A 16,284-nucleotide genomic window follows, 5' to 3' on the forward strand; every position below is an offset into this window, starting at 1 on the left:
AATATGACTAAAGAGGCTGTTTTTTCCCACTGATAGAGGATTTCTTTTTTCATAACTACTTTTGAGATAGTAAAGTCTATAGATTTGTATGTTAGATCCATTTTTCAACTGATTTAAGATGTGTTATCTCCTTGGATTTTCCCCTAATTTATGTCTTTTTCCACTGGCAAAAAAAATGGTTTGCTTAGTTATGGTCTCAGCTGAGTATTTGCAGCTGGGTATTTTCAGTAGAATAAGATCATAGGCATGTAACATTGGATAAGTTTGATGAAAAGGAGTGAAGAAAGGGATTTTAATGAGAGAATGGATAATTATTTAGGGAAATTTGATTATCCTGAGCAACTGGACTGCACTCTTAAAAATACATATGTACATGTTACTGTCAATAATATCTCTACACTTGCTTTCTCTGCTGAATGAGATGGAGATAATATAAATTGGGTATTTTATAAAATGCATTCCTTTCTGGCTGTTTTGTTTTTTATAATGTTGATGCTTTCCAGGATGCCAGAGATCTAGAAATTACTCCTGATTTACTGCAAGGATGAAATTTTATGAAGTAATGAATGCATAGGATATATATGGAACAACAAGGGTAAGTATAAATACAAAATGGCTGTTCATGCCCTGTTGATCCTGTGTTCTGAATGATAAATGGCTTCATTAGCTGATAAGGGGAAAGGACATGCCATCCTGTCAGTAAATATTCTATCCCTGTACACAGGAACAAGGATTATTCTGGTATTTAGCTATATTGTGAGAGTCAGACTTTGCAATCAGCATTCTTCCAGCTCAGGTCTTGAATATAATTTGCAATCTGTATGCCAGCAGCAACCTATCCTATATGGCTACTAGGCACTTAGAAAGCACTTCTCTCCTTTGTTGAAGTGCTTAAGACTTTTTATTGGATACATGTTTGATATGAAGCTTTAATTTAAAAAAGGACAGATATCTACTGTTAACATTTGGTTTTTTTTGGTATTGAACGTTCAGTCAAAGACATGAATTGTATTCACTAGCTGCCTCTTTCTTGAGAATAAAAACTCATTGATTTAAACCACTTCAAAATAAAACGGAAAACCAGACTTTATCTCCAGCGGTTTGCTTATGATTTTCAGCCTACTTATGGTTGGAAATCTTCTGTAACAACTTTTATGAGAAGGCATTTGCTGAAAAAGGGCTAAATGCAAAGTTTCCTCCTGGCACACAACATAATGTAAGTGCTGCAAAGAAATGTCAGTAGTACTAAAATTATTCCAACATGCCTTTATTTGTCAGAACTTGGGAGCACGCAGCTTCCTCAATATATGTTTCTGTGCACTCACTAAACTCTCTGGAAGTGCTTCAGTGAAGTTTCTAAACAGGCTTTGTGGTCGGTTTTTAACTCTCATACTCCAGGAGCTTACAGGAGTTACAGGAGCTGTGAAGAAAATGTCTGCAAGAGCCGCATGCCGCAGGAGCAGCTGCCAGAAATTTTCTCAGGAGAAAAGGGGGCTCAGGGGGGATCGTATCGCTCGATACGAGTACCTGAAGGGAGGCGGCAGCGAAGGGGGGGCGGTGTCTTCTCCTTAAGTTACAAGAGACAGGACGAGAGGAAATGGTCCCAAGTTGCGCCAGGAGAGGTTCGACTAGTTTGGATTAGTAACTAGGAAAAATTTCACCCGAAACGGTTGTCAAGCACTGGAACAGGCTGCCCAGGGGAGTGGTGGTGACCATCCCTTGAGGTATTTAAAAGTCGTATAGATGTGGCACCTGGGGACATGGTTCAATGGTGGACGTGGCAGCGCTGGGTTAATGACGGCGACTCCACTCCCTTTCCAAGGTGGGACACCCTGTGACCCAGGGGCAGAGCCGCAGCCCAGCTCCGAGCCCGGCCGGCTGAGGCGGTGCCCGGCGCGGGCCCGCCCGCCGCGCGGGGAGTGCCGGGAGCTGTAGTCGCGCTGCCGCGGAGCACCGGCGGCGCCGCCGCCTCCACTGCCGGGCGGAGCGGCCGGGCCGGGCTGGGCCGGGCCGGGCGGAGTGCTCCCCGGGCGGCTGTGCCGGCGGGGGGGAGGCGGAGGGTCTGGTCCCACCGCCGTCCTTCGCTCTCTGGCGAGGGACAAATGGAGGCTCAGTGGCGTCAGGGCGGCCGTGGCCGCGGCCGCGCCAGGCCCGGGGACGAGCTCGTCGCTCGCTCTGGGGCGGCCGCCCGGCCCCCGGCCGCGAGGGGCCGTGGCGGTGCCCGCGCTGCGGCAGCGGGGGCTATCGGCGAGGGGGCCAGCGGTGAGTGTCGCGTTCTGCCCCCTGCCCGCGCCGCCGGGCCCCGGGCTGGGGAGCCGCCAGCGGCCCGGATCCCCTGCAGATGCGAGGTCGGGGCTGTCCCCGGCGTCGCGGGGAAGGGAGCCTGGCGGGCCCCAGCCCCGCTCCCTTGCCGCTCGGCGGTGTCGAGCCGGTGTTCGCCGTGTGCCGTGTCCTGCCTGCAGTTTCCTGCCGGGGAGAGACGCGGAGGCCTCGGGCAGTGGCGAGGAGCGAGGGGCTAAGCCCCGCCAGGGTGCACAGGGTGCACCGCCTTCTCGGAGCAGAAGAGTAAAGTGTGAAGTAATGGATGAAAGGTTTCTTTCTGGGTGGAAACAGCCAGGGGAGTTGCTCGGTAGAGACCGCGTTAGGTGCACTGGTCATGGAAGCACTTCGCTCCCTCTGGGAAACGTGCGGGCTTTCGGTGAGCGCGGCAGCTGTTGAGTGCAAGTTCGTCCTCGGGAAATGCACCAGAGCAGTGCCAAAGGCAGAGCTCTTTTTAGTGGCACCATCGTTTCTTAAGAAAAGCCTTAAAACTAAACTTGATGAAAACCCGATAAATATAATGGGTCTAGTAGAAAGGTCTCCTGTGAAATAGCATGAACACACTATTGCAGTAATGATTTGTTGAATTTGAGGGAGAAAGTAATAATTTAAGAAATACCAGATGCTGGAGAAATACTTGTATGGTATCTGCAAGTTATAACAACTGTAAATTTGTTATAAACAAAACTGCATGTCGTGTTTTGTTTTCCTCATGCTGTGACAGTTGTGTTTGTGTGGGATGTCTGGGGTTTTTTAAAGTATCCTTTTAATAAAGCAACATTATAGTTGCTTGTATTCTGGTAAGTTAGGTTTGATTTGTCAGCAGTAAATGACAGATAATAATTCCTGCTGTGAATTTTATGATAATACACTGTAAAGAAGTAAATACAATTTAGCTGTTCTTGTAAGGTATTGAAAATGTAGTGATGTAATACTCTTAAAAAATAAAATCGGCAAACTCTTTAAAAAAAAGGACAATTGAAAGTATGTAGAACTGAATGTGGTGTTGAAGGTTTAAGGTGCTTGGTTGGCCCATTACAGTTCTGTCCAGGCTGGCTCGTTTCGCTTGGGGGTGGTGCACTTTACTTAGGTGTATTATGTTACCTTGAGTACCGTATTTCTGACAACTACCCCTTTAAACTCCTTTTACCATAACCAAACTAACAGTACATGCTTAACAACTATCAACTATTTTACAATAGTTTCTAACCTATTTTTAACAATGTTTGCAATTAGCTATCATGGTATTAATAATTAGTATTTTCTCTTAATAGAATTATCTTCACTGAAGAAATTTGATGAAATTAAGAAGGCTAATCAGGCTGCAGCAAAAAAGCTAGTTGAAGACCAATTAAGCTCCTCATCTGAAGATGATGATGAAGATGCTGAAGTAAAACAAGGGAAGATTTTGGACAAAACATTTACCATTTACACCAGTCAAACTGGTACTATTTTTTTCATTTATTGACTTTTATTTTAGTCTGAAAGCATAAGCAATGCAGTATCATTGTGTATTAGAATTTTACTGTGGTTAGAAGGAAGGCACTCTCTCATGATGTCTTACATTGAAAATATTTTTTCCCAGCAGTGCCTGCTGGCTGGGCTTCTTGTCTTTTCGTACAGAAGCAATGGTATAGCTTTTAAATGTCTTAAGAGTGGCTTTTTAAATAATGCATGGCTGGCTTCATTCAGAGAAAAAAATACTTTTGCAGCAGTTTCAACAGGTAAAAAATAACAGATCAAACACTACTAATTGCTTTAAAAATCTTTATCCATTAAAGATGGAGATGCAAGTGAACTGGAACGTACAAGACAGTACATGAATGAGGCTTTTCAGTCAGGGGCCATGACATGTCTCATCTGCATTGCTTCAGTTAAAAGGAACCAAGCTGTAAGTACATTACAGTAATCTTTTAGAGCAAAACAAATGTTACTGAGTAACTTGTTTTATATTATTGAGGTTATTCTTGGGACTGATAGCTTTAAAATGGTAAAATTACTAAATACAAATTTGGCATCTTTGGATTTTGAAACACTGGAAGACATAAGTGGTTATATGTGTAGCTTGTAATGAGAATATGGCTTTTTTTTTTTTTTTGTCATATGTTTGTTATCATTGTGTAAAATAGCTATTTTTAAGTTTTAGGTAGTAGCAGGTGACAAAGATAAATGCTTGGATGCCAGTGCTTGCATTTATGTATTCAGTAAGCTATGGACTAGCAAGGCAAGACCTGAAATACTAGAACATTAGGATATACTATTGTTAGATTTACAGCAGGGAAACTAAGATAAACTTTGCTGCCCTCAGTTCTGATCAGGTGAAAAAGAAGTGTGTGTGTCAGAGAAGTTTGTCCTTTTTCATATAGGTACATTTTATATGGGAAAGATTTCAGGACAAATATTTTTTTCTCTTTCTGTTAGAGGTACTTGAATGAAAACATGTATAACTGTGATGCATTGTGAGGGCTGACCTAGAACAGAGGCTAGACAGAGTTAAAGAATAAAGTAGGTATTTCCTAAAAGGCCTCAATGGACACACCTAGGGCAGTACAAGACCCCAGCCAGGGCTACACCCAAGATGAACCCAAAATGGGATGACTGGTTACAAGGTCTCTTACTTCTATATATTTTAGTCCATTAGCATATTGGAGTTAATTATCCAATTATAGCTTTAGATTATGAACTCCCAGCCTTATTTTTTTCTCTTCATTCCACTGTTGTTTATGCTCTTGTGCCTGAGATTTGGATCGGTTGTCCTTGGGTCCCCTAGAGAAGGAATTGTTTTGTCTACCTACTCTGTGAAGAGAGCTTATTATCCTGTAATATGAAGCTCAGAGCTCCACACTAAAGCAGTACAGAATCTGAAAAATATAAAAGCCGAAACCTGAGACATCAACTGTACGTTTAACATTAAAAAGAAAAGAAGTGCAGAAAATATTTTAATTTCTTATGATAGATATACACAGACTACAAGTACTCAATAGCTTCTTTGAAATTACTGAGTATTTCAAAGTACTCAGTAACTTCTTTCTAAAAAGAAATGCAATATATTTTGTATGAATTCTTAAAATATTTAATCCATATTCTTTCAGACCTTAATAAGTATGTTTAGCTTCATATTTGGAGTTCTGTGGCTCTTGATAGAGTTAATCTTATCTCAGCAGAAGTGAGATGATCTGGTAACTTGAAAGCCTTCTTTTATAACTCAGTGGTTTGCTAAATATCTTGTTCTGTATCAGCTACGTCTGTTTGTTTCCATAATGTCTCCTGCTCAGCTTTAGTTTTGGGAAGTTAGTTACCATAGTTATAGAAACTTAGTCATTGGCACTGTCCTCTGTAAGCAAATGAGGAAAATCTCTGCATTTTCATACTATCATTTCATAACATTGTCAAATTATTAAAAAAAAATAGTTAAAATTTTCTTCTGCACTTTTCTTACCAAATTGTTATAGTTTTTGGTAAAGCCAAAGTCATCTTTATGGGGCCAGGTGGTTTAATAAAGGAGAGGGGCACAAACTGGGCCTTGGGAGGTGCAGGTTGGACATAGGAAGGTAATACGAGAGTTGGAGTAGCTTGCCCAGAATGGTTGTGGAGTCCCCATCCCTCAGGACTTTCCAGCTTTGCTTGGCAAACCTGTGTCTGAAGAGAGCTAAGCTGGCAATAGTCCTTCTTTGGGCATCAATTTGTGCTACGTGACCTCCAACAGTGTGTTTAAATCAACATTTCTCTGGTTATCTGAGTATTTTGGGCTCTGTCAGCTTTGGAAAAAACCCCCAATGGGAGTTGGAAAAAAGATTGTAGGTATGAATCTATAACAGAAAAACTAACAGTGGGTATAATCTATCTTTGAAAAGCAGTTTTTAAAGGGAAATATTTCTTTAGGTATTATGGATGTTCATCAGTGGAAACCTCATTTAAAGCAATTGACATTTGATGTCTGCTCTTTAGGTCTGGAGCTGTTGTGGATGCTTTTGTATATTTCATCTGGTGTGTATCCAAAAGTGGGCCAAGGACAGCCTCTTCCTTGTATCTTCTCCTTTGACAGATGATGATTTTGGGAAGAAAGATTATCCCTGGCCATGGTGAGGTCATCATGGTACATTTACAAAGTTATTTCTGTTGGGAAGACCATGCAAACTGGTGTTTAGAAGGAGTGGTCTTTGTACATCATGTACAGAACAAAAAAAAAGTTTAGAAGACTGACTTTTCTATTGCTTTTTAAAATTATTTTAAGTTTTTGTTAACATGATTCAGAAAAATTTCACAGTAATGTTAAAATCTTGTTGCATCAAATTTGTTTCAATCTCTGAGAAGGTAACTTATCTGTCATGTGTCTCAGCTTCTGACATTTATTTCGGAATGGCTTTACGTATTTTTCGCTTTTAAAGTTGGCACCATGAAATAAGTTTAAAAAATTTTGTCAAATAGCAAGATGTAGGGATTTTTTTTTTTTTTTGGTCTCATTATAATCCAAACATTAAATTAGATCTTGCAGTTTTTCTTGAGATGGTATAAAGAAGAAGGTAATAATGTAGCTGCATGAATGAAATTTCCTAAGCAGGTTTATTTAGGAAATAAAGTATCAGTTGTTGGCTGGCAGCATCTCAAGTTGATAATGCCTCTTCAGGCAAATGCTATTTTATTTTACATTTAAGGACCTGCTAAAACTGTGCTACCACTATTGAGAAATGGTTTACGGTCTGTAATGTATTATAGCAGGGCAAATTGATGTTTTTTTTGATAAAAATGAGTTCATAGGTCTTTCAAAGTCTTTCTGTTGTTCTCAGAGGGGGACCTTCTTGTCTGTTGTCTTTTCAGTGTAGCCAGCAATGTGAATTGCTTTGTTTCTCCTTCCTTGTGTTTCCTCCTTTGTTCATGGCTTCTGTGGGGCCTGTTGGGCCTGTGGCACTTTATAAATTCCTGGCCTCTAGTGTCTATCTACCTTTAGCAGTAATGTTTTTTTTTTTAATTTCTATCAGCATCAGGGGTGAAAACTGAAGGTGTACATCTTGAATCTAAAATTTTTCAGATAAAATTCTAATTATTAAGCATGGTTTTAATAGCTTTGCTAAACTTTGTTTTATGTGACTAAGACTGCTACTAGTAAACCCCTGGTTTTTAATCCTTTTTTAAAAAATTGGTTCTATTTAAGTAGGTTAACTGTTGCATAGATTCTTTTGATATTGCTTGACATAAAAACTGCTCTGATTTTTGCTGTGCTGATTTTTGTCTATATATATTCTTAGAGGAAAGAAATTGCATTAACAAGACAATTCTTTAGACATTCTAATTAATGTATTGTAAAATCTGATGTGTAGAAAGACCTTTATTCTGTGTTACTGTATATTTTTGTTATTCATTATAGTAGTTGTAAAAATGTTCATTGGTAGCATTGAAATAGTCTTGGGAAGCCAAAATGATAAAAACTGCTTTTTTTGTTGTTTTTTCATTGTTTTAAGGAATTGCTTTTATTTTCACTCATTTTTTTCCCTTGTTTTAGTCCAAAATGTAGGTTTGAATACAAACGCTCTGAGACTCCCAGTAGGTATTACTGTTACTGTGGAAAAGTGGAGAATCCAACGGTGGACCCATGGCTAGTACCTCACTCCTGTGGTCAAATATGTGAGAGGGAATTCAAACCTTCCTGTGGTCATAAATGTTTGCTGCTTTGTCATCCAGGTAAATCCCTTGTGTTTCTTGATTGTGTGACCTGTGTTTAGGTACCTGTTACGCAGTTCAGCTTAACATCTGTTAAGTTTATTTAAAATTCTCAGAATAGATGTAGTCAAGGCTGCATTTGCTGAATGGTCACTGGCAAGATACTCTTTTTCCTGTAATTAGGACCGTGTCCACCTTGCCCAAAGATGGTCACAACAACCTGTCACTGTAAGAAAGCCAAAGCAGTGCCCCGAAGGTGCAGTGCCAAGGAGTGGTCTTGCCGCCTGCCATGTGGACGAACATTGCTATGTGGACAGCATACTTGTGAGAATCCCTGTCATGCAGGTAGCCCAACCTTTTTAAATTTCAGAGCAGTAGTTGTTTCTGTTGTTAAGATACATCATTCATTTGCAATTCCTACTCTCAATGTCACTTTGCAACTGCATACAGGAGATTGTCAGCCTTGTCCACGTGTCAGTAAACAACGGTGTATCTGTGGGAGACAGACAGCAGAGAGACTTTGTGCAAGCCCTCAGTGGCAGTGTGATCAGGTATGCTGAAGCTATGCCTTTAAATGGATTTCTCACCTTTATAAAATTTGATTACTTGGTGTATTAAAGCTTGGAGAAACGTATTCAGTGAGAAAAAAATTAACTTTGGAAAGTGTAATCAAAAATATAAACAGCATGGTTTGGGAAGAGATTTAATTGGTGACTCCATTAATTTTTTATAGTAGTTAAAATGTTACTGTTCTGGAATTGTTCTAGGGTTACTCTAGCAGTGAATTTAACTTTGTATACTCTTTTTCTTGTACTTGAGGTTGAAAGTTCAGCTGTTGCCTTCAAAATAAGAATAAAACTACAGCTTAGTAGACAAGAATTTCATGCTTATTTTTAGGACTATAGTAGAATGAAAGCTTTGTGATTAATTCTTTGAAGTATATTTGCAGCCTGTGCTTAAGAGCAAGGCTATGCATTGACAGACTGGAAAAAATAAAAATAATTCAAAAAATTAAGTGGTGGTTGGGAGGCTGTACCAGGAGGTACTTGGCCATTCTGATCCCAGTAAGGAAGGTACTTGGCCTCTGTGAAGTATCAGTAATAATGCAGTTTATTTCAGCTAATACCACAGAGAAAAGGAGTATAATCTAAAGACTAGTATGTCCCTTTAGATCTCTGGAACCCCAAGTTGTACAGCATTGAATAGGCCATCATAGATGTGCAGCATGCAGTGCAGACCCTACTTTGGTTGTTGAAGGTTATTGTAGGATCTTCTTACAAGAAGAAAGCATCCTTGATCATAATTTCTGCAATCAAACAGAAAGAATATTCAGATGAGAACTTCTTGCTGCACTTTTAGATTAAGGCAAGGACATGCAGACAGCATAATCACTGGTACCAAGTGGGAGCTGCCTCCAATCTCTTCTGCTACAGTAAGTTTATGCTGTGGCCAAAGTGTATGTGCAGCACAATGCAGGCCTGAAGGCTGAGCTGTATGTGCAGCCCAGCACTGACCTGCGACTACTCAGGTTTTCTGAATCACTAACTCCTCACTGTACTGTGGTCTTCCAGGAAGGATCACTGCAGGGATGATCAGTTTTATTTAGTGAGCTCAGCAAATACAACATTTATTAACAAAATACAGGAAAAGTGAAAGTGCATCCAGAAGCATCTCACTCCTGCTTTTTACCCTTGGCTTGCTTTGGCTTGGTATGTAGTTCTATTACATTGCATTCACTTGGTTTCTCTGAATTTCTCAGGTGTGTGGGAAATGTTTGCCATGTGGCAATCACACGTGTGAACAAGTTTGTCATGCTGGTCCCTGTGGAGACTGTCCTCGTTCTGGGAAAAGGTCCTGTCCATGTGGAAAAACAAGTAAGCTACTCTTTTTTTTTAAGGATAAATTGAATAAAAAGTCCTCCAGCCTTTCAGAGGCTAATTCTGCAGAGCAGGGTCCTTGAAAAGTTCTTATTGTCAGCCATGACAGCATATTAACTTTTTTTGCATAGCTTTCAAGGCTTTATTTAGCACCAGAGGTTTAATTTTTGATATGAATAACTAAGTAATTCTAAGGAAGCTTTTAAAAAAACAAAAGACAACTGCCATTTGAACTTACTATACATTGCATTTTTTTTCCTAAATATTTTGACTTTTTCCCCCCCTGAATGTTTACTTGTACTTTTCTCTCCTCATCTAGAGTTTACATTGCCTTGTACAGAAGATGTGCCCACTTGTGGTGATAGTTGTGACAAAGTTCTGGAATGTGGCATCCATAAATGTTCACAGCGCTGTCATCGGGGTCCCTGTGAAATATGCAGACAGGTTAGTCTTACTTTATCAGGTTCACATTTTATTTGGGCTTTTAAACTATGTGCCTGGAGCAGTGCAGGTCACCTAAGGAAAATGAAATCATATCCATCACAAAATCTCTGACTTTGTTTATTAAAAGCAGCATGTTCTTTCATTATTCCCCTCCCACCCCAACACAACTCTAAATATGTAGTTGAGCATTGTGTTGAGTTGAGGCTGTACCTGTGCATGAGTGTATTTTTGACTTGGTTTTATTTTGTTTTGTTTTTTAAAATTATTATGCCCTAAAATACACTTAATTTTCCCCCCATCTTCTCTAGCTTCCTTCTAGCTTTCTCTTTCTATTATATTCTTTCATTAGTGAGATGGAAGGTGGTATAACATAACATTATTTTCTTCTTTTTAAGAAAATTAAGTTTTACTGTGCTCTAGATACCTCTGGAGCTTCTGTGGTCTGCCCTACAAAGCCATTGCTCTGTCAGGTCTCAGCTGTCTCTTCCTGAACCAGCTTTGGCTAGAAAGTCTAGGTGATAGTAATCATCAATGACAGTCATGATAAAGGTCAGATAAATCTGCTCATCTACTTCTTAAATTGTCTGTATACACTAGGGGTGAATCTACTTTAATGTGCAGGAGAGGTAATTTTTGTATGAATTTGTTTTGCAGTTACATTCATCATCATTGCACATCATGACACACTTGCATTGTGTATGCAGTGTAATGTTAATTTTCCGTGAACTTTCCTTTACAGATAGTAGTAGAACATTTAATTTTCCTTTTTTTTTTTTTTACTCTTGTATTAAAAACACCCTGCCTTTTTTCCCTCTCTTGCTGCCCAGGAGGTTGAAAAGCAATGTCGCTGTGGGAAGCACACCAAGCGCATGCCGTGCCATAAGCCATATCTGTGTGAAACAAAGTGCACTAAAATCCGTGACTGTCAGAAGCACCAGTGCCGGAGGAAGGTAGGTGCCAGAGATAATCTTTCTCAAATGCATTGTTTAGCTGACTTGTAAAAAAAAAAATCTAGATAAAATCACATCAGCTTGTTGTTCCACCTCATGTTGTTGTGTAGAAAGAGGAGTTTTATTCCATGTCACTGAAACTAGTTTTCTGTATACCAGAATTCTCTGAAAAGCATGACATCGAGTAACACTCACTTGCCTTATAAACAGGGAAGGGATTTTGACAACTCCACAGTTCCTGAAGGCAGTTTTGCTTTCAGATTCTTGAGTAGTCACTGATGCTTTATGCATTCTGCAGTAGTTAAGTCAATTTATTTCCCTAATTTGTAAGAAGATCTGGGAATCACTTACAACTTTGTCAGGGACACACTCTTTATTTTTGACAGCCCAGCATTCCATCCCACATACACAGCAGTGCAATCAGCAGTGGTCTGACAGTTGGGAATCGGAGCTTTGTTTCAATTCTTATTTGAAATCAAAAGTATCAGAAGTATCTTTTCAGTTTATTTGTTCAAGACAGCCTGAAAGTTGCCTCCTATTTGTAAATTAATACTTTGTGAAAGTTGGACTACTTACCACAAATAGGCATGAAAAAAATACAGTTTTACTCTTAAGTGGTTTTGAATATTATTGTTGTAGTGAATTTATTTTATGTGAAAAGATTACAAAACAAGTAAATGCAATGTTGATGCCTCCATGGTGGAAAATCCAGGTTTCTTGTCAGAAGGGAGGGTACTTTTCAAGTTAATAGAAAAGATGATGTTCTCTCCTGATACGGCATCCACTGATACGATGGTTTTGTGAAATGTTCTGATTCTTATAACTGGTCTTGAAGTTATCTGCCTTTATTACAGAGGTACAAGGTATATAAAAAATGGTTAGCAACATTTTTATGCTGGTGACAGTGTACCATAAAATTGGAAGAATTTGCAGAATAATGATGTGAACTGTTAGGTATCCTATCTTCCACAATTATTTGAGATTAAAATATTATAATATATTGAACTTTATGCTTATTTGAAGCCCTTTGCCTTTTTAATGTGTTGAAATGATGCATTCAAATGTGTGTTTCCTTGTTGTTTTGTAATAAGATTTTTTTTAAGAACTACTTTATGGGTAGTCTTTTTTCTGGAATGAGTTTGAGGAAATTTGTCTAAATTGCACTGACTTTTTAAAAAATAAGTATTAAAAAATGATAGTAGAAGAGGGAAAGTGTACACCAGAAACTTCTGTCTCCAGTTATTAGACTTCATGGGTCTTTTTTAATAGTGCTGTTCTGGAAACTGTCCACCTTGTGATCAAGTCTGTGGGCGGACTCTCGGCTGCAGAAATCATAAATGTCCTTCAGGCTGCCACAGAGGTAAGAACAGGTGAAGAATCCCTGTGGTGATGGAATATTGTTTATTTTTGCCAAGTTTCATGCTTGCATGACTGTGTGTCGTGCTAATGAATATGTGGACTTTTTGTGGGAGCAGTGTGTTTGAAAGTGCTGGTTAGAATATAAGGACTTACATAGTGGCAACCTGAGTTTTTACTTGGTGATTTTGCTTAATACTTTTCCTCTGAAAATGCTCTTGTCTCCTTTCCAATTGTGTAATACAAAATCCATGGCTTGACTTCCTTTTCCCAATAATTCTGTTCACTGAAAATGCATAACAAAGTCCAAATGCATATAGAAATGACTGCTGCTGATTGAGTCTGAATGGTTTAAAAAATTCTAAATGCAACATGTGGTACAAATGAGCTTAAAGTGAAAAAAAATATGGTGGAATATGAATGTATATTGGTATCCTACTGGTAAAAGAAAATAAGAACTTGTTACTGACTATAAGAAGGATAACAAAAAAGTTTGCTTCTGAATCCAGTGACCTTGGTTAGAAACAGGCAAAATTACCTGGCAGATTGCTTTGACATTTGCTTGGTAGGGGGTTAAATTGGAATGGCTGAAAAATTGTCTGCTCTCTGAGCAATTTTCCCCATAGAAGCTGCTGCCATGCTGAAACAGCAGCTGAGTAGCCTCTGTAATTTTCCTTAGTATTCTGAAGTATAAATTGCAATGACTCAGGAAATAAATCACAACTTGTTCAGCCAGTCTTCCTTCTGAGGCAGTGACTGTTAGGAGGAGAGGACGGGTAAATGTGGTAGTTGTATCTGTTAACTTGCTATTAAATCTGTCACCACAAACTAGCAATTTGGTTTTTCTCTATATACTGTGACTCTTTTCTCTTTCCCTTTCCTTTCTTGTCCATCCCCTGTAGCTCTCTAAAATCTTGGAAATATGTAATTTTTTGTGTACTGTTGGAACAAAACTGGTAACAATTGCTTTTCCACATTAATTTGGTTGATAACTAAATTCTAGAATAAAATTCTGATTGGAAAACTAAAGAGCTTATGCTGTATTGTAGAATAAGCTTTTATGTTGAATGATTGTTTATATTTGATGCTGCTTGCTTTTTACAACCTGGCTAAAAGTGACAAAGATTTCTAGTAATTAACATGAAAACAATAAAGCAATGCCTGTAAGAAAGCAAAAGTGATCACTGAGAATGTAAATATCAAATATATACACTTTGAAGAGTAACTTATCAAAAGAGCATAATTGTTTATTTACTAACTAAAGTTGCATATAATGAAGGTAATGACTAATGATACCAGATGATCGATTTATTTTCTTTCCTAAATTGTGTTTTAGCAAAATAGTTTAGTACAGTTTGTAATATCTTCATAAATGTTTGAAAGGATTACTAATAAAGACAATTATTTTAATGTAAAAATATTTATATTCATTTGTTTCTCCCTATATACCAATATTTTAATAGCTACTGAAAGTTATGTTTAATTCTTTTATCTTTAGTATGTAATACCAAGTCAGGGTAATTTTCCTATGAGCTGTCAGATCGCAGTGACCACTGTTATTAAATGAAATAGATGCCTCCTAGAAAATAACTTCCCAGATGGGGTCCAAATCTCAGAATTTTTAGAGGTTGATGATAATGAACACTTGGCCTTTAGCAGGAGTCCCTGAAAACAGATAGCTTAATCTATTCTGTTTGTGGTTTGGAGTTTTTTCCTTATTTTTTTTCTTAAATATTTATTGTGTTTGCTGAAATGTGTACAGTGTGTTGCCAGGGAATAGAAATGTTTTTGCTTCCTACTGTAGTACATTATAATGCTTGATTTAAGAACAGTATACTCTCACCTTACCTTCAGGCTCTCTGAATCTCTGATCTTTGCCTTTCTGTATTTTTCAGAATGTAGGCAGTTGTCTTCCTTATTAGGATATTTAAGTGAACTGTAGACATATTAGCCACTCTGGGCAGTATAGCTTTAGACCTTCAGTTTATTTTGCAAAAGTAGCTGGACAAGCTTGAGAAGTGGGCCCTTGGGATTCTCATAAGGTTTAACAACCAGGTGCAAGGTGCTGCACCCCGGGGTTGGGGCAATCCCTGGTATCAACACAGGCTGAGGGATGAGCAGATCCAGAGCAGCCCTGCTGACAGGGTCTTGGGGTTGCTGTGAGAGGCTGGACATGACCCAGCCATGTGCACTCACAGCCCAGAAAGCCAAATGTGTCCTGGGCTGCATCCAAAGCAGTGTGGGCAGCAGGGGAAGCAGGGGATTCTGCCCTTTTGCTCTGCTCTAGTGAGACCCCACCTGGAGCACTGCATCCAACTCTGGGGTCCCAGCACAGGAAGGACATGGACCTGTTGGAGAGAGTCCAGAGAAGGGCCACTAAGATGATGAGAGGTATGGAGCACTTTCCTGTGAGGAAAGAGTGAGAGAATTGGGCTTGTTTAACCTGGAGAAGACTGGCAGCCTTCCAGTCCCTAAAGCAGCCTACAAGAAAGATGGAGAGGGACTTTTTACAAGGGCAGGCAGTGGCAGGACAAGGGGGAATGAAAAGAAAATATGTTTAGATTAGATATTAGGAAGAGATTTTTTACTGTGAGGGTGGTGAGGCATTGGAACAGATTGCCCAGAGGATTTTTGGATGCTCCATCCTTGGCAGTGTTTCGAGGCTAGATTGGGTGGGGCTTTGCGCAGTATGGTCTAGTGAAATGTGTCCCTGCCCGTGGCAGAGGGGTTGGATCTAGATCATCTTTAAGAGCTCTTCCAACCCAAATGATTCTATGTTTCTGTGCATGCTGAACACTATACTGTTATTTAGTTTACTTTGCAATAATGAAGACTGTAGTGCTTCCATCCTTTTCCTTTCAGCAGCCTTTTGCCAGTGAGACATACACTTCTTGAAATGCTGCTTTTCAGATCCTGCTAACAAGTCAGAATTGCTTAAAAATTTTTGCTGTAAATATCTTCAGTTGTTTTCTTTAAAGCTTCAGACTGCAACATCATTAGTGAGCTAAAATCCCATGTCTTTGCTTTTTTTAGAAGATTCATATTCTTGCTGTTAATTTATTCAATAATAAAACTTAGCAGTTGGCACTTGGTGAAGAAATGATGTGGGAGGGTTATGAATTAAAACATAGATCTTTTACAGATACAGTTTTCAAAATGCATCAGATTAGTAACTTTATAGAGATGGAGGATGTTTTCAAGGAAACATTCATTATGCATAGGCTGAATATTAATATCATACTAAATCTGCAAAACTTTATTGTACCAGTTTTCAGTATTCCTTTTTGAATTTAGATGAAAGATGACATTTCTTCATAGGTATGTAAGACTAAAATATGAATTGAAAACATCTAAGTGTTGTGTGATCCAAATAATTGGGATTCTTTTTTAAATGTGGGAGAGCGGTTATTTCTGACTTGCTTGTCATACTGTTAATGTGTTTATTTTTAGGTAGTTGTAATCCGTGTCCAGAGACTGTAGATGTGAAATGCAGTTGTGGAAAAACTGTCATTAAAGTGCCCTGTGGCAGAGAGCGTACCATCAAACCTCCGAAATGCAAGCAGCTGTGCAGGTCAGTATAGAAAGTGTGTCTGTTTCCTGTTCTTAAGTGGAGTTTAAAGTGTTCTTATAGAAAGTGGTAAAATATACCTTGAAAGGCAAAAATTGTTCATTATCTGATT

General features: G+C 39.0%; 1 protein-coding gene across 3 annotated transcripts in view; it reads left to right on the forward strand.

Moving 5' to 3' along the window:
• The first annotated feature begins 1,575 nt into the window (after window positions 1-1,575).
• Window positions 1,576-16,284, forward strand: part of NFXL1 (nuclear transcription factor, X-box binding like 1) — a 45,705-nt gene continuing 30,996 nt past the window's right edge. Inside the window, exons 1-12 of one of the 3 annotated variants that reach the window (XM_068188411.1) lie at window positions 1,576-1,622; window positions 3,594-3,764; window positions 4,101-4,210; window positions 6,268-6,401; window positions 7,820-7,998; window positions 8,161-8,322; window positions 8,428-8,528; window positions 9,737-9,851; window positions 10,174-10,298; window positions 11,126-11,248; window positions 12,518-12,608; window positions 16,055-16,175. In XM_068188411.1, the coding sequence (XP_068044512.1) occupies window positions 1,598-1,622; window positions 3,594-3,764; window positions 4,101-4,210; window positions 6,268-6,401; window positions 7,820-7,998; window positions 8,161-8,322; window positions 8,428-8,528; window positions 9,737-9,851; window positions 10,174-10,298; window positions 11,126-11,248; window positions 12,518-12,608; window positions 16,055-16,175 (1,457 nt within the window). In that variant the 5' untranslated portion in view covers window positions 1,576-1,597. Of the gene's footprint in view, window positions 1,623-1,963; window positions 2,263-2,532; window positions 2,646-3,593; window positions 3,765-4,100; window positions 4,211-6,267; window positions 6,402-7,819; window positions 7,999-8,160; window positions 8,323-8,427; window positions 8,529-9,736; window positions 9,852-10,173; window positions 10,299-11,125; window positions 11,249-12,517; window positions 12,609-16,054; window positions 16,176-16,284 lie in introns of those variants that run through there. The other 2 variants (XM_068188409.1, XM_068188410.1) reach the window with 2 other exon arrangements.

The sequence above is a fragment of the Anomalospiza imberbis genome, chromosome 4, assembly GCF_031753505.1.
Source record: "Anomalospiza imberbis isolate Cuckoo-Finch-1a 21T00152 chromosome 4, ASM3175350v1, whole genome shotgun sequence".
NCBI classification, from domain to species: domain Eukaryota; kingdom Metazoa; phylum Chordata; class Aves; order Passeriformes; family Viduidae; genus Anomalospiza; species Anomalospiza imberbis.